The sequence below is a fragment of the Saccopteryx leptura genome, chromosome 4, assembly GCF_036850995.1.
Source record: "Saccopteryx leptura isolate mSacLep1 chromosome 4, mSacLep1_pri_phased_curated, whole genome shotgun sequence".
In the NCBI taxonomy this organism is placed as follows: domain Eukaryota; kingdom Metazoa; phylum Chordata; class Mammalia; order Chiroptera; family Emballonuridae; genus Saccopteryx; species Saccopteryx leptura.
Genome location: NC_089506.1, coordinates 49800160 through 49821554, shown reverse-complemented (window position 1 = coordinate 49821554; position 21395 = coordinate 49800160). Strand labels below are relative to the sequence as shown.

General features: G+C 46.4%; 1 protein-coding gene across 30 annotated transcripts in view; it reads right to left on the bottom strand.

The window, feature by feature from the left end:
- Positions 1-21395, bottom strand: part of DOCK9 (dedicator of cytokinesis 9) — a 342320-nt gene that overhangs the window by 196388 nt on the left and 124537 nt on the right. For 4 of the 30 annotated variants that reach the window (XM_066380624.1, XM_066380630.1, XM_066380648.1 and 1 more), the window contains exon 1: positions 20013-20266. The exons of 23 other annotated variants lie outside the window; for them this stretch is intronic. In XM_066380624.1, coding sequence (XP_066236721.1) covers positions 20013-20138 — 126 coding nt within the window. In that variant the 5' untranslated portion in view covers positions 20139-20266. Of the gene's footprint in view, positions 1-20012; positions 20267-21395 lie in introns of those variants that run through there. 3 more of the 30 variants (XM_066380640.1, XM_066380637.1, XM_066380646.1) reach the window with 1 other exon arrangement.

Genomic DNA, 21395 nt, shown 5'->3' with positions numbered 1-21395 from the left:
GGGAGTACCAATGATTAGCTCGCCTGGGATGCCACACGTCTGAAAACCACCCCTGGTCTATGGCCTGTGGTGAAAGGCGAGGCCAGAGCAGCAGGTGGGATATTCAGAAGGGCCCTAAGGAAGCCAGCAAACTGGTGCAAGGAAAAAGGGGAGTAAAGACAAAACTAAGTCCCATACCATCCTCCAGCCATGAAAAATGACCTCCCATCACCTTGTCATAGACATGCTCTTTGTCCCATAACCCAGGACACTATAATTTAGGAGACCCTGATAATCAATATATGATCACATCCCTTTTCAGTTAATACACATTCTTCTCCAGATTGTTCATCAGTGTGTGTATAAAGAATGGTCTTGGCAGGCAGCTCTTTAGGAGCATGCTTGTTTAAAAGAAGATGGAGGCCCTGGCCGGTTGGCTCAGCAATAGAGTGTCAGCCCAGCTTGTGGAAGTCCCATGTTTGATTCCCGGTCAGGGCACACAGGAGAAGTGCCCATCTGCTTCTCCACCTTTCCACTCTCCTTCTTCTCTGTCTCTCTCTTCCCCTCCCACAGCCAAGGCTCCACTGGAGCAAAGTTGGCCCGGGTGCTGAGGACAGCACCATAGCTTCCGTCTCAGGCACTAGAATGGTTCCAATTGCAGTGGAGCATGGCCCAGGTGGGCAGAGCATCACCCCCTGGTGGGCTTGCTGGGTGGATCCCGGTCAGTAGCATGTGGGAGTCTGTCTCTCTGCCTCCATGCTTCTCTTCAGAAAAATACAACCCCTCCCCCCCAAAAAAAGGAGCTGGAGGTTCAGAAACATCAGAACTACGACTGTGCAAACACTAGCCTGCGATGATCTGGGCTAGCCCTCTGGTTTTACAGACAGGGAAATAATGGAGCATGGGAGTTAAGTGACTGTCGCAGGTCCCAGGAGGAGTTGCTGCCAGGCTGGGTCTGGATCCAAGGTCTCCTGACCCCGTGGTCCATGCTCTCCCCCTCAGCCTCTATATGTTAGTTTTCGCACTTTCACTGACAATGTGCATAAGCACGTGATATAGGAAAAACTGGAGGAAAGAGAGAACCTTATCTAAGCTTGGACTGAAAAGCAAGCTCAAATCACAGTAAATCACAATAGTGAATTGAAGAATGTTTAGAAGAATGCATAATTACCACCAAACTCTCAGACATCTAAATATATTTCTCACACTGAAATGTGGGGTTATTCTCAGAACAGACTAACACCAAGAATGACATACTTGTTAATCTAGTTTTTATCCTATAAACATGGATAGGATCCATGCAGTATAAAAATGCTGCATTCCCTTTTTATACAGCACTTTGAAAATATCATTCAAATTTGAAAACTTGTCACTGAATGAAAATTCTACTTAATTAGGATTGGCAGCATTACCAAAATTTGAACACTCCAATCAATTTGGTAGAAGGAAGAGAGTCTGGGGTTTTTTATTTGCCAGTTTTATAAATAACTGCAGTTTTCCAAAATTATTATCCTATTACTCACATGAACAGAATTAAAGACTGTATAAAAATCTGTCAAATCAAAAGTATCTAAAAAATAGTGTAAGAGAAGCATAATAATGAAAATTGAGGCAATAATAATACCGATTTCAGAAAACCCACATAACTGCTTGCATTTAGTCAGCTGTGCTCAATGGAGTTGCTGCAGAGAATGCTAATGAAGAAAGACAGGCATGACAGGGATTTAGGGGACTCTCTGTCCTCACCCATAGAGCACGCAAGCAGAAAGCTGAGTGGAGTGGGGCAACTGCCATTGCCAAGACAGTCCTTGATGCGTCATCTATCCTGACATAGGCAGAGAAGGGTGTAAGAACAGAGAGAGAGATAAGAGAGAGAGAGTGCCTGAGGGGTAGGCTTAGCATGTCTCTCACACACACAACCATCCCAGCTTCTAATTCTGCCTGCCATTTTTTTCACATGTAAAAGCAAAAAAGGAAAAAGATACACCACAGTAGCTGCATAAATAATTCTGTCTTAAATATATACTACAGATTCTTTTCCTACCAATAATCCCTACCACCCCAGGCCATTCTGCTCTGTAGCATTATGGCTTGAAATTCTTAATTCTTCCTGTGTCCATAAAAGCTATTTTTGGAATCCTGAAAAGAGGTGGTCAAGTAATTAAGCTAAAAGGTTCTAAAAGCCAGATTTATTCAGATTTCAAAACAACTTACTTTAAGCTACTTATTTGAAGATATTAGGGGTGGGAGATGGAATATTCATATCATATCTCTGTTTCATAAAGGAGTTCCTACACACCTCATGGCCAGGAAGACAGTTCAGGGACCAGTTAAGGGTAGATATAAGGAGTGAGGATTAAAATTCTAGTCCCAAAAATTTTGACTACGATTGGAGATGGTGACAGGTGGACAGGGGTTCATAATACCAGTCCCGTGTTTCTTAGAGTGTGGCCCAGACCAGAAACATCAGCATCATCTGGATCTTGTTAGAAATGTAAAACCCCAGGTCTACTGAATCAGAAATCCTGGGGATGGTGCCAAGCAGTTTGGGTTTTAACAAAGCCTCTGGTGATTCTGATACTCAACCAAGCTGAGAACCACTCTATTAATCTATGTAATTTTGTTAATGTTTGAAGATTTTGTATTAAAAGTATTTTTTAAAATATCCTGACTCCACTGGTTATTGGCTGTGTGGCCCTGGGGTAAGTTATTAAATCTTCGTGTCTGCATCTAAAACTGGGAAAATTTCTCTTATCATCATTACAGGGTTATTAAAAGGTTTTAATATATAGCACCTGTACCAGGTAGGAACTCAACAAATGGTGGTCATGGGGACCATGCATAGTTGTGTCATTCAGACATAAGAGAATTTTAACTCCTACAACATACATCACCTAACTTTGTTGGATCACACACATTATCTCATGAAACTTCCCTCAAACTCTGTGGTTGTATCATCATCACTTCACAGATGAGGAAACTAAAATTCAGAGAAGGTTAAAGGAATTAACAAAGGTCACACAGAAGATGACCTTTGGATCTCCTGGTTCCAAGCCCTTCCCAAACCCACTAGCAATAAAGGTGATGAAATTTCAGAGTTCTAGGACAGGAAACTCTTCCTCAATCCTTCCATTTCTCTTTGTAAGAGAACTAAACACCACGCCACACTGGGATGCCTCAATCACCACACCTCAGGGAGGACAGTCTGAGACTGTTCTCTGTCCAGCTCTGCTATCTGGAAATGTTAGTCACACTGAACTTCCCAAGCTCCATGATCTCACTAAGGAAGTGAAAAACGGCAGAATCCCTTCCTCTAGAATACTGAAAATCATAAGCCAAAGCACTAACTCTCCCTGAAGAACCAGATTTGAATGCTGGAATACAAATGAATGCCATTAGGTAGTACTTACATTACCAATAAATATTTATTGGATATGATAATTGTAAGGTATTTTTCCCCACCGAGAAGGAAGGAAGAGGGCTCGGAGCCACCAAGCGTGAAATAGTAAAAGGCTTTATTGAGTACAGCGCATCCCGCCCGGCAAGGTTCCCTGGCCCCGAAGAAAGAAAGATGGAGGCCAGATGGAAGCCAGGGAAGTTGCACGGATTAAACCGCGTGGGAGATATTTAAAGGGGTCCCTCTAGGGAAGTCGAGCTAATATGACGTGGTGAAATCCCAGTGGCTGGCAGACAGTGGCTTTTTTCCAAAGGGTTCCTGTGAAGCCTCTTTTGGCGCACTTGGTTGTGGGCGGTCCTAGCCAAAGTTCACGGGTCTGAGTTCCCCACGTGACCATCCCCCATTATCCACTGACCTTACAAATAATCTTTGCAAGGAAAACCCAACCTTATACTTTTCCACATACGATCATTTTACTGGGATACTGGTAATAAGGTCATGCGTGATTTTCGCAAGTGCACAACAAGTATCAAAGGTGGTGTTACGGTTTCAGTGTGGCTGACAAGGAGGTGGTACTGATAACAGGAGGGGTGCTGGCTAAGAGGAAGAGAGAGAAGGCTTTTGACTTTGGCCACCTAACTCGGAACTTCTGTACTCAAATGTAGATAAAATGTCAGCTAATATTTCAATTTAGATCAAAAATAATATAAGTACAAGAATTTGTTGGCATAATGCCCACACATTAGTCAAGCAGATTACTCTAGGACCATGATGCGAACCTTTTTATAAAAACTGCCCACTTTTGGCCCTGGCCGGTTGACTCAGCGGTAGAGCGTCAGCCTGGCGTGCGGGGGACCCAGGTTTGATTCCCGGCCAGGGCACATAGGAGAAGCGCCCATTTGCTTCTCCACCCTCACCCCCTCCTTCCTCTCTGTCTCTCTCTTCCCCTCCCGCAGCCGAGGCTCCATTGGAGCAAAGATGGCGCGGGCGCTGGGGATGGCTCCTTGGCCTCTGTCCCAGGCGCTAGAGTGGCTCTGGTCGCGGCAGAGCGACGCCCCAGAAGGGCAGAGCATCGCCCCCTGGTGGGCAGAGCGTCGCCCCTGGTGGGCATGCCGGGTGGAATCTGGTCGGGCGCATGCGGGAGTCTGTCTGACTGTCTCTCTCCATTTCCAGCTTCAGAAAAGTACAAAAAAAAAAAAATATATATATATATATATATATATATATATATATATATATATAAAAACAAAAACTGCCCACTTTTGCAGTTCTGGTCAACCTGGTCCTCCCGCCCGGCTCTAGGACATCAGTGGTCAGCAAACGCATTAGTCAACAGGGCCAAATCTTAACAGTACAACGATTGACATTTCTTTTGAGAGCCAATTTTTTAAAAAATTTTTTTATAATTTTATTTTTTTAATGGGGTGACATCAATAAATCAGGATACATATATTCAAAGAAAACATGTCCAGGTTATCTTTTTGTTCAATTATGTTGTATACCCATCACCCAAAGTCAGATTGTCCTCTGTCACCTTCTATCTAGTTTTCTTTGTGCCCCTCCCCCTCCCCCTTTCTCTCTCCCTCCTCCCCCCGTAACCACCACACTCTTACCAATGTCTCTTAGTCTCACTTTTATGTCCCACCTACGTATGGAATAATGCAGTTCCTGGTTTTTTCTGATTTACTTATTTCACTTCGTATAATGTTATCAAGATCCCACCATTTTGCTGTAAATGATCTAATGTCACCATTTCTTATGGCTGAGTAGTATTCCATACTGTATATGTGCCACATCTTCTTTATCCAGTCATCTATCGATGGGCTTTTTGGTTGTTTCCATGTCTTGGCCACTGTGAATAATGCTGCAATGAACATGGGGCTGCATGTGTCTTTACGTACCAATGTTTCTGAGTTTTGGGGGTATATACCCAGTAGAGGTATTGCTGGGTCATAAGGTAATTCTATTTTCAATTTTTTGAGGAACCACCATACTTTCTTCCATAATGGTTGTACTACTTTACATTCCCACCAACAGTGAATGAGGGTTCCTTTTTCTCCACAGTCTCTCCAACATTTGCTATTACTGTCTTGTTAATAATAGCTAATCTAACAGGTGTGAGGTGGTATCTCATTGCAGTTTTGATTTGCATTTCTCTAATAACTAAAGAAGATGAGCATCTTTTCATATATCTGTTGGCCATTTGTATTTCTTCCTGGGAGAAGTGTCTGTTCATGTCCTCTTCCCATTTTTTTATTGGATTGTTTGTTTGTTTGTTGTTGAGTTTTATGAGTTCTTTGTATATTTTGGATATTAGGCCCTTATCTGAGCAGTTGTTTGAAAATATCATTTCCCATTTAGTTGGCTGTCTGTGTATTTTGTTATCAGTTTCTCTTGCTGAGCAAAAACTTCTTAGTCTGATGTAGTCCCATTCATTAATTTTTGCCTTCACTTCTCTTGCCTTTGGAGTCAAATTCATAAAATGGAGAGCCAAATTTTTAAAACTTAAACTATATGAGTAGGCACATTGTTATCAATTAAGGTATAAGCAGGCCAAAGAGCCGCATGTGGCTCGCGAGCCGCAGTTTTCCGACCACTGCTCTAGGTGCATTGCTTTTCAGTTCTCTGGCAATTCAACACATTTATATATCGGTGGCTAAACCTCTGAAAGGTGGAAGAGGGAAGAATAAAGGAGAATTATCCTCAGACCCCGTCTTCCCAGGAAGCCCTTTCTATAACCCTTGTTTTGCCAATAAATTTTGCAAAGAGTGACCAGGACCATGTGGAGAAGCAAAAAAATGAGGGGTGCAGGTAGCTCAGGCATTATGCCAGAAGTGTACCAAAGAAAAGGATGTAAAGGACATGTTGGGAAAACAGCTGTGTTAGGTTTGCTTGCTTATACTTTACCTAATTAGTGCATGAACATGTGGCAAGGCCATGTGTGTAAGGCTTGCCTCAGAGGGAATCGCAGATTCCCTGGCCTCTACTTTGACAGTCTATTTTTGCTGTCTGTTTGCTTGCTGCTGTGAAGCGGTTCCCCCCCCCCCCCCCCCCCCCCCCGTCTGTTTGCTAGTCTGCTGTTGTGAGACTCTATTAAACCAGAATGGCCCACCACTTTCCGCAGTTTCTCTACCATCTACCCAAATCCCATGTGGACCTGCCTGGCCTTGGCCACCAGCATTACAGCTGGCATAGTGGGAAGGCTTTGGATTAGACTGGTATGGAGCCACCAACACCCTTGAAGGGTGGGATAAAAGAGCAGTTGTTGTTCTTCAGCATATGGTTCCCCGTGGCTGTCCTTTTAGGTGCTGTGGGCTGGGTGCTTTTAATAGCCCTGCGAGAAGAAACCGAGAGCTCTGTGTGAGAGGCTGCCTGAGATCAAAAGCTCCAGGATGAGCTACAGACTGAGCATCAACAGAATGAGCTGGAATGGTCCCTGGAGAAAGAGTTGCAGATTCGAGAACTGCAGTGCACGCTGAAGGCTGAGAACTAGAGACAGCATGAACTGGAAAGAGCTCTAGAGAAGGAGGCCGACTCTAGAGAGCTGTAGTGTGAGATGCAGGCTGAACACCAACAGTGCCTGAAACTAGAACAATCACTGGGAAAGGAATTAGGGGCTCAGAAGCTGCAATTTGCCCTAGAAGCTGAACGTTGGCAGTGACAGTTGTTAGAGAAACAACTGTAGGTTCAAGAGCTCAAGCTTCAGCTTCAGGCCAAGAGCCAGTAGCTGCAAGAGCCAAAGTGGGCACTAAGGATGGAATAGCACTGATACCAATGGAGTGGCTCTGAGTCAGCAGGAGCAGGCCACCTTTCCAACTCCTCCTCTTCTGAAGAGGAAGTTCGGGCTGAAACTGCCATCCACAAACTCAGAGCCCAGCTGGTGGTCACCCAAAAGGTAAAATCCCAGCAGCCAAGAGTGCCTCAGGGGAAGGCACAACCCCCTTCCGCAGATAGTGGAGCACTCAGTGGTCCAATCCTACACCCAGGCAGAGCTGATGAAGTCAGGGCAAAATCCAGGCAGAAACTACCAAACCCCTGGCAGCCTGGTTGCTGTAGCTGTAGAACATAGGGGGTGGATGGCATCATGCTCTCCAGAACAGAGATGGAGAAACTGGCTGCCATTACCACACACTCCTCCCTAAGGCAGCATCTTCAGAACTGCCGTGACAACCCAGGAAACCATACCCTATTAAAATGGGTGATGGCTGCCATTCATACAGTCTGGCAGAATGCGAGAGACTTGCCGGGAGCAGTGAGTTGGTGGCAGATATATATGGAGCTGCCCCAGGTCCTTTGGGAACTGGGTATAAAGAATGCTGCTTTCAACCTGAGGTGCCATAGGCCAGATAGGGAAGTGTTTATGGCAGGGATGAGAGACCTTATTCTCTGTAGCCCTCATCAGCCCCTTTTGGGTCACTAACGGCTATCTTGGGCCCCTATGTGGGGCAGCTCATCAATATGGTTACATACAGTGGTAGTCAACCTGGTCCCTACTGCCCACTAGTGGGCGTTCCAGCTTTCATGGTGGGCGGTAGCGGAGCAACCAAAGTATAAATAAAAAGATAGATTTATTACCCTCCCCAAGGCTATTTGCATAGGCCCACCTTGTGTCATGGGCTGGTGGCTGTTGACCTGGCTAAATGAAAACAGCCAGAGGTGGTTCGTATGTAGTATTATATTGACGATATCATGCTAACTGGTGACTCTCTTCCAGAATTGGAGCAAGCAGTCCCTACCCTGCTATCCCATTTGAAAATGTGTGGCTGCGCAGTCAACAAGGGCAAATTACAAGGATCTAGATTATCAGTTAATTTCTTGGGGATTGTTTGGTCAGGTAAGATGAAAGTTTTCCCTTATACAGTTATAGATCCAGGTGTTCCCCATTCCCACTAAGGTAAAACAGTTACAGGAATTCCTAGGTCTGTTGGGGTATTGGAGAGCATTCATACCCCGTTTGGCTCAGGTACTGTGCCCCTTATATCACCTTATTCAGAAGGGGATTCACTGGGATTGGACTCAGCAGGCACAAGATGCATTTGCAGTAGCTGAGAGCTGTCAAGGTGGCACAGGCCTTGAATGTGTTTGATCCTGCCAGGCCCTGAGACCTTGACATCCATGTAACCTCTGAGGTGTTTGGATGGGACTAATAGCAATGGACAGAATGCTTACAGCAACCTATTGGGTTTTGGTCCCAATTGTGGAAAGGCACTGAAGTCTGTTACTCATTAATGGAGAAACAGTTGGTAGCTGTGTATACTGCCCTCCTAGCCACTGAATATTCCATCCACAACTCAAGTTACAGTCAAGACAACATACCCTATTATAGGATAGGGGAGAGATTGGACAACCAAATCACGTAGTGATATGTCCCAAACTTCTAATCTGGCCATGAGGGGTGTATACTAGCACCAGCTCGCTGAAGACAGAAGTGCAGGAAGTCTTGGGTCCAGTCACCTATGTGACCTTAGAGTCAGGTGTATCTAGGACTCAGGAGGCAGAAGTTGAAATCAGTCCCTACCAGGAGCCAACCTTCCAGGTGGATGGCTACAACCTCCCATCCGGCCACTGAGACTATTTGGATGGACACAGGTACACACCAATGCAGCTGGTGGGCGGAATTAAGAGTCGAGTGGCTAGCTTCCCATAATGAATCTTCATTCTGATGATGTGCCCCAATAGCTGGGGCTATCTATCGTGAACTGACCCTTTCTTTGGAAATCTACTTGACACATTAACCAGTGGATGGTAATGCATCATCTGCTATGGGGTCAGGCCATGTGGCAGGACTTATGGGAAATAGGACACCAGAAGCGGGTGACAGTATATCATGTCATGGGGCATGCCCCTCTAGCCCATCCTGGGAATGATGAGGCAGACACCTTGGCAAGGGTGCGATGGTTGGAGACTAAGCCGCAGGTGATATGGCGCAACGGCTCCACCAGCACCTGCTCCATGCAGGACAGAAAACTATGGGCTACGGTTAAGGCGTGGAACTTGTCTGTGTCCTATGCAGAGATACTGGCAGCTTGTGATCAGTGTGCAATGTGTTTCAAGGAGCACCCTTGGAGACAACTGGCGTCACCTGGACAGATCCAGAGAGGTTGTGTTCCACTGACACGGTGGCAGATAGACATCACTGGACCCTTACCAAAGCTGGACGGGCACCAGTATGCAGTCACCTGTGTAGATACTGCCTCTGGTCTCCTTGCTGCTTACTCCACCTGTAACCCAGGCCAAAGGGCAGTCACACAGGCTCTCGACTGTCTGAGCGCTGCCTTCTGGTGCTGCTGGTCCTTGAAAGTGACAACGGTACCCATTTCACTGGTTCTATGATGAAGCAACAGGCTCAAAACCTGGGGGTGAAATGGAAGTACCATGTTCCCTGCCATCCACAGGCTGCTGGTATCACTGAGCGGTCTAATGGACTCCTAAAGCAGGGACTGCGACAGGAGGTGGGCACCAGCTTCCTCACTGGATGGACACACTGCTTTTGGATAGTATTCCAGATTCTGAATGAGAGACCTTGACTAGGGGTGGGCAGCTCCTGTGGAGGCCCTCCTGCACCGTCAGCTGCTCTCATCTGTTTGCAGATACGCACCAAGGACACTTTACTCAAGCTGGGCTTTGGACGGTTGGGCTTTGGGCGGCAGGGCGATGTGCTCCTGCCTGTCCCAACAGCCCTCCTTAATGGCCAACGGCTTCAATGGACATGGCCCTGGACTGAACAGGCCTCCCACCTATGATGGGTGGCCTTGTTGGCACTGTGGGGTAGGGGGTTAGAGGTGGACCTCCAGTTAACTCCCTGAGCAACCAGCACCTGGCCACCTAAGGTAGACGTGTATTATCCCTTGAGTGCTCAGAGGGACAGCATTATGAAGGGCACCTTTGTAATTTCCTTATGGCCTATAATGAGTTCTCCCATTTTGTTTCACATAGACCCAGCAGATCCTGGTGTATAGACCAATAAGGTTGGGTACACCTTGTCCAAGGTGGCCTCTGGTACCTGCTACTGTGCTGTCAGCGGACAAAACTCTGGCCCATATTCTACCAGAAGGGAAAGATTTGCCTCTCTTGGTGCTGCTGACCACTCTCGCTTTTCACCCATAGCTTACTGGACATTGTGAGCCAGGCCTTGTACCTCCTGGCGGAGGAGGCCCAGGAGGTGGAACGCCAAACGGAACTGCCTCCAGAATGAGCGGCATCTTTAGCAGCGGGCTGGCACACCATCTTTATTGTCATATAGAGTGTGCTTTTATAATTCTCTTGCTGTAGTCTGTACTGTTTCTGTTTCTGTAATACATCTCACTCCTCGCACAGGAAGACACCTGTCGTGTAGATTGTGAGGAGGGCAACCCTCCTCACAAGGAGGAGGAATGTGGGGAAAAGAGCTGTGTTAGGCTTGCTCGCTGGCTCCCAGGCTGCAAGCACTTCACACAGTTAGTGCATGAGCGCATGGCAGAAAGCCACGTGTGTGTCTCTATGAAAAGCTGTGGTGCTTTCCCTCGCAAGCGATTCCCCCAGAACTGAGAGGTGCGGTTCCCTGATTCCCTCAGCCGCCACCGGGAGGGGCGATTTCCCTGATTCCTTGCCCTCCACTATGAAAAGTGTTTTTCCTTATTTATTCTCTTGCCTGGCTCTAAGGCCTTCCAATAAACAGGCACGGCCTGACACTTTCTGGCTCTGCAGTTCCTCTACTGTCCGCCTGAACTCAATGTGAACCTGCCTGGCCTCAACCACCAGCATTACATAGGCCATGCTTTGCCTTCTCTACACAGGGAAAGTATTTAAACAGGAAGTTAATAACTGTATCTGTCATTTGAAAAAAAAAAAAAAGCCAGGTAACACAATGGAGTATGGCTCAGAGTTAGTGTAATGCCAGTGGCTGAGGCCAGGCAGGTCAACACTGGTTTCGAGCAGACGGGAGAAAAACTGCAAAGCCGGAAAAGGTTGGGCCATTCCATTTAACAAAGTCTCACAAAGCAGACAAGCACACAGGCCGGGGAAACCGCCTCTCAGGCAAACAAACAGCAAAATGGCCCCTCACAGTGGCAGGCAGGCAATCCGTGAATCAGCAATCCCCCTGAGTGCAAGCCCCCACAGCCTCATATAGGCTATGCAAACACGGCACTGCCACATGCTCATAATCAGGCAAAGGGCTTGAAGCCGGTACGCCAGTGAGCAAGCCTAACACAGCTGGCCCACAGTTAGGAAAGACTGAATGAGGTAAGTTGACCGGAGCAGTCCAGGTAACCTTTGAAGATGAGAAATCTAAAGGGCAGGCACTAACTACTACTATCTCCCTAACTGACAGAAATGCAATCTTGGCTTAGAAATGTCAAGTGGTGTTTAAAAGACCCAGGGCCCCTTTGCACCACTGTAGGGGAACAGCTGTGTTAGGCTTGCTTACTTGCACTTTGCATGTGTAGTGTATGAGCATGTGGTGAGGCCACGTGTGTGTGCCTACGTAAGGTTACGGCTGCTTGCCCTCCGGGCGAATTGCGGACTGCCTGCTCACCTCTGGAGGGACCGTTTTACTGTTTATTCCCCTGCCGCCATGAGAAGCAGTTTTCCCGTCTGTTTGCTCTTCTGCTGTTGCGAGAATTGATTACATGGGAATGACCTAACACGCTCTGGCTCCGCAGTTCCTCTAGTGTCTGCCTGAATCCAATGTGGACCTGCCTGATCTCGGCTACCAGCATTAAAACCACTCGCTCCTGCTTCTCCCTCAGTAGAAACAACTCTCAATTGCAAGGAGATCCCAACACAGAGCTACAGACTGGCTCCTCCCCAAGAACCTGGCTAAGCCCTCGGAGACCTGTCAGTAAGTGGCACATACACTGTCTGGAAATCAAGCACTAAGAACTTCTAAAGCCTCAAAATGTCACTCTAAGACAAATGTAGGACTAGCTAGATCATATTACCGGGATATTTCAAACTTCTGGAAAGTGGAGGATAAACTATAATTTCTAAGCCTTTTTGGTTCTAAAATTATGCTCACAGTCATATGTCATCTGTAAGCCCAGGCGTCTTGCCTATCCTGCACGGTAGTCCCTGCTAACTCCAACTTCTGTCGCCACTTTTATTTCCAGGTTGGTCAAGGCATTTTACTTGTTATTCATTTACACTGGGTAGAAAGCCAATGTTTTGCAGCTGCCACAACTCAAAACCCAATTTGAAATAAACTGAGCTTGGAACCTAAAACTAAAATACGGCCATGGCCAGTTGACTCAGTGGTGGAGCGTAGGCCAGGCGTGTGGAAGTCCCAGGTTCGACTCCCAGTCAGGACACACAGGAGAAATGACCATCTGCTTCTCCACCCCTCCTCCCATCCTCCCTCCCTCCCTCCCTCCCTCTCTCTCCCTCTCCCTCTTCTGCAGCCATGGCTCAAATGGGTCATGCAAGTTGGCCCCAAGTGCTGAGGATGTCTCCATGGCCTCGCCTCACGTGCTAAAAATAGCTCAGTTGCCAAGCAACAAAGCAGCGCCAGAAGGGCAGAGCATCAGCCCTAGATAGGGGTTGCCAGGTGGATGCGGTTGGGGCACATGTGTCTCTCTACCCCACCGCCTCTCACTTAAAAAAAAAAAATCGCTGACTCCTGACCTGACTCCATCACAGGTTACTCTGGGATCCACACTAATAACAACCCTGAAACACAGGGATTTAGCCCCAGAAGAGAACTTATAAGAGATTATTTACATACTTCTCATTTTACATATTCAACAGTCTTAAAACAGTGACTAGCACAGAACAAGGCACTATAATTTTTTTCCTATTTTATGATTGCACACATGGGGAGGGGAGAGGGGAGAAGGGAGAGGGGAGAGGGGAGAGGGGAAAGAGGGGAGAGGGGAGAGGGGAGAGAGGAGAGAGGGGAGAGGGGAAAGAGGGGAGAGGGGAGAGGGGAGAGAGGAGAGGGGGGAGAGGGGAGAGGGGAAAGAGGGGAGAGGGGAGAGGGGAGAGGGGAGAGGGGAGAGAGGGGAGAGGGGAGAGAGGGGAGAGGGGAGAGGGGAGAGAGGGGAGACGGGAGAGAGGGGAGAGGGGAGAGGGGAGAGGGGGGAGAGGGGAGAGGGGAAAGAGGGGAGAGGGGAGAGGGGAGAGGGGAGAGAGGGGAGAGGGGAGAGGGGAAACAGGGGAGAGGGGAAAGAGGGGAGAGGGGAGAGGGGAGAGGGGAAAGAGGGGAGAGGGGAAAGAGGGGAGAGGGGAGAGGGGAGAGGGGAGAGGGGAGAGAGGGGAGAGGGGAGAGGGGAGAGAGGGAGAGGGGAGAGAGGAGAGAGGGAGAGGGAGAGGGGAGAGGGGGAGGGGAGAGGGGAGAGAGGGGAGAGGGGAGAGGGGAAGAGGGGAAAGAGGGGAAAGAGGGGAAAGAGGGGAAAGAGGGGAAAGAGGGGAAAGAGGGGAAAGAGGGGAGAGGGGAGAGGGGAGAGGGGAGAGGGGAGAGGGGAGAGGGGAGGAAAAAATGGCATCACCTTGTTATAAAATACAGTGACCAGCCATTCTGCCTCCACATTTATGACAGACATGAGCAAAGAAACATGCCAGAGCTGGGTGAATTTTCGTGTTCTACCCAAGCAAGAAGCCCAGAAAGAAAGCGTGGCTTAGCGTCGTAGAAGCCCTTTCTCTGGGATAGTTTTTTCCATGCTAACAAGGTTATTAAATCCACCCTGACTCTATCTAAGCACGCACTCTCCAAAGATTCCTTCCACTGACCACTCCACAACGTATGTGAGCAACACTGGGAGCCTCATTCATGGACAGTCAGGGGCCCCAAAGTCTTCAGTAAGGCAGGGCTAGGCCTGCTTCGGGTACTCAAAAACCAAGAATGTGTCCTTGCTAGAGCCAATGACAATGTAAATGTCTGCCTTACTGGAAAAGGGTGGTGAAATTAACACTCGCCTGTGCCTAATAAGCACCATGTGGAAAGCATTTCTGAGGAACAAAGCCCCTCATTACTCAGGGCTTGCAGATTGGGGAGAGGGAGGTGCTGGTCTGGCTCACCTGTCACCCCACTGCACTACACAGTAAGTCTGGCAAATCTCAGTGCTTGTAAATATGGGTCTAATGAATGAAAGAATGAATAAATGAAGGAGGAAACCAAAAAGCATAGTGAAGGTCTGTGGCTCCAAATAAGTAAACTTTCCTATCTTTTGTCACCTGAGAATATGTTACTACATAAACCTTGCAGGGAACTTCTTTCTTTCACCACTCAATTTTTTTTATATATAAAGTGAAGTTTTCCTAATTGACTTTAGAGAGAGGAGAGAGAAGGGGAGAGAAGTATCAACTCATAGTAGTTGCTTCTTGTATGTGCCTTGACTGGGTAAGCCTGGGGTTTCGAACTGGCAACCTCAGCATTCCACATTGATGCTTTATTTACTGTACCATCCAGGTCAGACCTTAATATTTTAAAAACAAAGAAACTACTTATGATGTATCACCAAGGTAATTGATATCATTAATCCACCCCCCGCCCCGAAGTTAGAAGTGGGGAGGCAGTCGGACAGACTCCTGCATATGCCCAACTGGGATCCACCCAGCAAGCCACTAGGGGGCGAAGCTCTGCCCATCTGGGGCCTTGCTCCATTGTGGAGGGAGCCATTCTAGCACCTGAGGCAGAGGCCATGAAGCTGTCCTCAGCATCTGGGCCAACTTTGCTCCAATGGAGCCTTGGCTGCGGGAGGGGAAGAGAGAGACAGAGAGAAAGGAGAGGGGGAGGGGTGAAGAAGCAGATGGGCGCTTCTCCTGTGTGCCCTGACCAAGAATCGAACCTGGGGACTTCCACATGCCAGGCTGACGCCCTACCGCTGAGCCAACCAGCCAGGGCTCATTAATTACTTCTAAAGAAATCTATGGGGATGCAGGAAACCTGTAGGGCACAAAGCTTTATAATGATTATTTATTTATTTATTTATTTATTTATTTATTTATTTATTTTCAGTAAGAGCAGGGGAGACAAAGACAGACTCCTGCATGCACCCTGACTAGGATCCACCCAGCAAGCCCACTAGAGGGTGATACTCTGCTCATTTGGGGCATTGCTCCATTGCTCAGCAACCGAGGTCTTCTTAGCACCTGAAGCAGAGGCCATGGAGCCATCCTCAGCACCAGGGGCCAACTCGCTCTAATTGAGCCCTGGTTACAGGAGGAGGATAAAGAGAGAGGGCAAGGGAAGCGAGAGGGGGAGAGGTGGAAAAGCAGATGGGCACTTCTCCTGTGTGCCCTGACTGGGAATTGAACCTGGGACATCCACATGCTGGATGGATACTCTACCACTGAGCCAAACGGCCAAGGCTACGATGATAATTTAAAACTCAATCACAGACAGCTGAATTCTTATAGGATATTGATAACAACATGATCATGCTCATAAGCTTATACTTCAGGGTTTGTACCTTAATTCATTTCTCTTGCTAGTTCTAAAGTAAAGAGAACTTCGGGGAAAGAACAGGTTTTCCCAGGTACTGCACTGACTTGTCCAACCAGAAGCCCAGTCTCCTCCTCCTTTCTATATGGGCACACAAGCTGCCTTCACATGCAGTCAGTTAGCTAATCATCTGTTCATTCCAGTATCAAAATAAGAACTCAGATTCAGTTTTTAACACTTGAAGACCCCAGAAAAATAACAAATAGAACACAGAACGTGTTCAAAAACTACCTAATGAGCATACCTAACACATGAAAATTCAATGTTTTATTATTTTCTTTTACTTTAGAGAGAGAGAGAGGAGAGAGAGAAGAAGGGGAGTAGCAATGAGCATCAACTCATATTAGTTGCTTTTTGTATGTGCCTTGACGATTTTGAACTGGTAACAGCTTTCCATGTTGACGCTTTATCCACTGTGCCACCACAGGTCAGACAGAAAATGCCACTCTTTCTACACATCTTTCAGCCTTCAAAACTCCCCAAGTAAGACCTGTGCCACAGTCCTCACCTACCGCTTGAAAGTAACTCAAGGAAAGGACAACACAAACGACACACCCCCAGCCATTTCTGACTGAGGCCACACCCTTTTCCTCTAAATTGCAGGGTAGTAACAATTACAATAAATTATTTCCAGGAATTACTTTAGAATTTGGGGGGCAAAAATAGGTATTCACATGTAAGCAGGGTAACTTGCAGACATTAAGAATATCCTGATTGTTCCCCTGTTAGTCATTCACAGCCCACAAAGGCATTTTTCAATGGGGCTGGCAGTAAGCCTAGATAGGAACAGGGACATTTCACCAGGCACTTCCTCCCCCGCTTACTGTCACAATGTGAGGACAAGACCTATGTAGGTGCCTGTAAGTGAACACTACAGCCTCTGAAACTTCATCATGTCCAAACACACACTTCTCTTAGAAACACTGACTACCTTGCACAGAACAAGTAGCCACTGCTAAGGGCAACCTTAACCTTTGTCCTGACTGAGGGGAAAGAAACATCATTGCCAATGAATGCCCAGAGGAGACTTCTGATAGAAGTTTAACAGAACAAGTACTTTGACTTGTATACATGCTTTAAGATATATTTACTTGTACATTCAATGTTAGTCATTCACAGACAATGACTCTACACTGTAATAATTACAATGAATAATTGAATAACCCTCAAATTATGGTACAGCTATTAACTTGAATAATAAACAGCCATTTAAAAGAATGACATAAATCTACATATGATGACAAAGAAAGATATTCTTGATATGTTCTGGGAGAAATTAATGCAGAAACCTATAGTACTAGCACATTCTATACACGCGTGTGCGTGCACACACGGTTACATTTTTATATGCACTGGAGAAACTCTGGAAGTATACACACCAAATAATTAAAGAGTGGTCACTTTTGGAGAATATAAGTTAAGGGCACTTTATTTTTTCCATCTTTCTACACTATTTCTATTTCTTACTACATATGCAGTAATTACTTTTACGCTTTCTAAACTATATATGTAATATTTCCAAAGGACTGATTGTGTGCTTAACTAAAACCAGCAGAACTTGACTTCAAAATGCTATCTCTTGAATAAAGTAAGTTACTTACAATTAAACATTGTGGACTTGGGGATTTTCACTGAGTATGTGGGCTACTGACATAATCATAATGGACAGCCATACAAGAAAGACATCTCACGGCTGTGTGGGCATACTTTTTAATAATCACCTTGGAAAAGAGTTGTATTCTGAGCAGTTTGTTGAATTCCCCTTTGCTGTGAGCAGCGACAATCACATGTAAGGAGACTGGCCCTGGGCAGAGGCCCTACTTAAATAATTTTGCTTCTCTTACTTGGTATTAGCTCTTTTATCTTGCTTAGCCCATGAAAGAAAGAAATGCTATCTGATAGAGAAGAGTTCCTTGTATCGCTGTTGCCTCCCCCTCCCCCTCCCCCTCACACCTCTCCGGTCAGGTGCACAGAGCCGGAGCCGGAGCCGCCCACTCCGCCAGGGCGCCTGAGCCCCGAGAGCACTCCCACCAGGTGCAGCTGCAGCCACTGGGACGGTGGGAAAAAAACTCCCTGTGGAAATCCCTGGAGTGAGAACTGACCTAAAGAAATAACTGGGCTACGAGAGACTGAAATTTTTTGAGCTCTAGAAAAAGAAAAACTTTTAAGTCCCTTGTGGAATTAAAAAATAAAATAAAAATCACAGCCCTGGCTGGTGGTTGAGTGGATAGAGCATCGGCCCCGCGTACAGACATCCCAGGTTCAATTTCAGGTCAAAGCACACAGAAGAAGTGACCATCTGCTTCTCTTCCCCTCCCTCTTCCCCCTCTCTTCCTCTTCCCCTCACAGCTAGTGGGCTCAACTGGTTCAAGCATGGCCCAAATGGGGATACCAGGTGGATCCCAGTCGGGGCGCATGCAGAAGTCTGCCTCACTATCTCCCCTCCTCTCACAAAAAACAAAAAACAAACAAACAAACAAATAAACAAAAAAAAAACAGGAAGAAAAAGAAAAGTAAAAAAATCACACAGCATCTTTCGTAGTTTACTTAATCATCTGGAGAAATATTTCTACACATCTGAAGAGTCACTAACAAAAGATTAAGAAGATTCATGAGGGAATCCAAACCACACAACTTCCTCCAAGAAATCATAAGCTTCATCAGCTGGGAGCTTTCACCAATTAAATCTATATCGCATGGAAGCAGGTCAAACTACTAAATAAATAAATGAACTATTGTGCTAGCAGAAAGGAGTCCAAGATAACAAATAACATCTCCAAACAATATCCCAGGGTGGGGACCTGAACTTCTCTGATGAAAACCCGCAGTGAAGGGCCCGTCATCCTCCCGACTTTCCCAGTCTGGGGCTAGCAGTTTTAAAGGCAATGTAAGGCAGTCTCACATGTCTGATGAAAGCAGTTTAATTCAAATCAAATTTATTGTAGGGAAGTTAAAGTTCAGATTCTTAAAGACATTAGCTGAAAATTAAGTTAGTTATCCAAACACTTTATGACAATGGCAACTGAACCTCTTAAAAAAAAACCGACCAAGCGCTAGTTTAACAATCCCTTTAACAGCTCATTTGAAAGGCTCAATTGTCCCCTTTGCAGTGCATGTTGGTGGGTTTTGTTTTTTTTTTTTAGTTTGCTTAAAAAAATTAAGTGCCTTTATTGTACTAAAGAAATTCCAAGAGAGGAGCACAACCTACTCATTGATGCTAACAACACAACCATTTTTCACATTCCTCTATTACAAAGTCTACCAAAGCACTTGAATTTATCAAACTGCTATGAGTTTGATAAATTTAGCTAATGTTAAGAATAAAAACTGGCCCTGGCCGTTTGGCTCAGCGGTAGAGCATCGGCCCGGCGTGTGGATGTCCTGGGTTCGGTTCCTGGTCAGGGCACACAGGAGAAGAGACCATCTGCTTCTCCAGCCCTCCCCCTTCTCTCCCTCTGCCCCCCTCCTGCAGTCATGGCTTGAAAGGCGAGCAAGTTGGTTCCCAGCGCTGAGGATGGCTCCATGGCCTCGCCTCAGGTGCTATTAAAATAGCTCAGTAGCAATGAAGCAAGTGGCCCTGATGGGCAGAGAGCATCGCCCTGTAGTGGGCTTGCTGGGTGGATCCCGGTCAGGGCACATGTGGGTGTCTGTCTGCCTCTCTCCCTCTCACTTAATTGAAAAAAAAAAAAAGAATAAAAATTTTCCTATCATTTGGTTCAATATACAGGTTTTTACTTTGTTCAAGGCAAATCTGTTAAAATGAGTGAGACCACGTGTAACTTCAAGTTATGTTCCTTAAAAATCTCCCAATGTCATCTTCCTCATTTTCACAATAACATAAATACACAACATAAAAATGTTTTAATTTTGCAAAGGACGCCTTTTGCAACCCTGAAGAAGGCAGTTAAAACATGCCTCCCTGGGTGTACATCAGACGACACTGCAGCTAGGTGGAACATAATTTCGAACAATATATATGGTTGTTCTATACAAAGAAGCCTCCTGGAAGCCACATTCACCCACAAGATGTCAACATATCTTTCCTAACAAAGAAAACCAAACTGGAGCCAAAGACAATCCACAGGAAAAGAGAGGCAAGTTCACAAGACAGGCAGAGCAAGTTTAAAAATCCAACAGAGAGCAGAAAGGCACTAAGCATACACACACTATAAGCACCGTTGGGGAAGGCAACAGAACCCCTGTGGATGAGCCCCTTACCAGCACTGGCCCCGGGCTCTCTGCTTCCACGTCTCCCTGAGCTGCATCCTTGCGTGGCAAGGGGGACTCGATCACCAGCTCCTTTTTGACACTTCGACTGCTTGTCTTGTATTTATCAGCCTGCATTCTCGGCTAAAAATGCAAGTCAGAAAGTCTGCAACTTGGACAGCTGCGAGTCCCTGGCTGTGCAAAGCACATGCATGCCAGTGGCCCGAGGAAGGAAAGCAAGCTGGCTTCCCAGGCACAAGTGGTCAGCCCGCTGGCTGGGTCCGCAGAGACAGCGGGGGTGGGCGGGCAGGCCTGTGAGGGCCGGCCTCCAGGGGTGTTACTACTGCTCCAAAAATGGGAGGTTCCCTCTCACAGGCCAAAGGAAAACAAACCCTGAACTGTACAATACACAGTGTACTGCCTCTCTTGATAAAGACCAGCCTCATTGTGTCCGCTCCACATGGGGTGGGCCCAATCCACACAAATCAAAATACTGCAGTTGTAAAGGAAAACCAAGTCACAGATTCCTTCATAATTACTTCAAATCTGAAGCTCACGGAGCTGAAGAGATAGCTGGGTTGTCTGGGTATTCTAAAATTCTTAGTTTGTGGATGCTTCCCCTCACTTTATAGCTAAACGCCAAATGACTGGCTGATGCTCAGTGCTGGGAAGAGCGGCCAGCACGGGATGCACAGCCTGCACCTCCTGGCCGCAGGTGAAAGAAAGAGTTCTCCTCCCTGCACACAAAACTTACTTTATGTGTGATTTTTGTGCTGGAAAAACAAGGTCATCAAACATTTCATGGGAAACCACGTATTGTGATCAGTGTTCTTATTAAGCAGAATGTTGGTTTAAGTCCACCCACAGGCAAGTGTCTCTCCCGTCAAGCAGTGTCAGAGCTCCTGGGGAAGGCAAATGCACAGAGAGCATAAATGACAGATTAACGTAATGAACAGAGATCCACACAGAGCACAGGAAAGGAGCTGAGTCGTCATCCCCGGGTTCGATGGGTATCGCACCCAAAATGCCTTTTCCCAAAAGCCTGCTGCTTTTATTATTTCCTCACAAGAACAGTGGGGTAACTTTTAAGTCATTTAAAAATCATCTCGCCTGACCTGTGGTGGTGCAGTGGATAAAGCGTTGACCTGGAATGCTGAGGTCACCAGTTCGAAACCCTGGGCTCGCCTGGTCAAGGCACATATGGGAGTTGATGCTTCCAGCTCCTCCCCCCTTCTCTCTGTCTCTCTCTCCCTCTCTCTCTCCTCTCTAAAAATGAATAAATAAAATAAATAAAAAAAGAAAATGAATGGATTTTAATCCATAAGAATGTTTAAAAAAAAAAAAAAAAAAAAAAAAAATCATCTCTTAGGGAAAACTAAAACAGAGGTGCTAAGG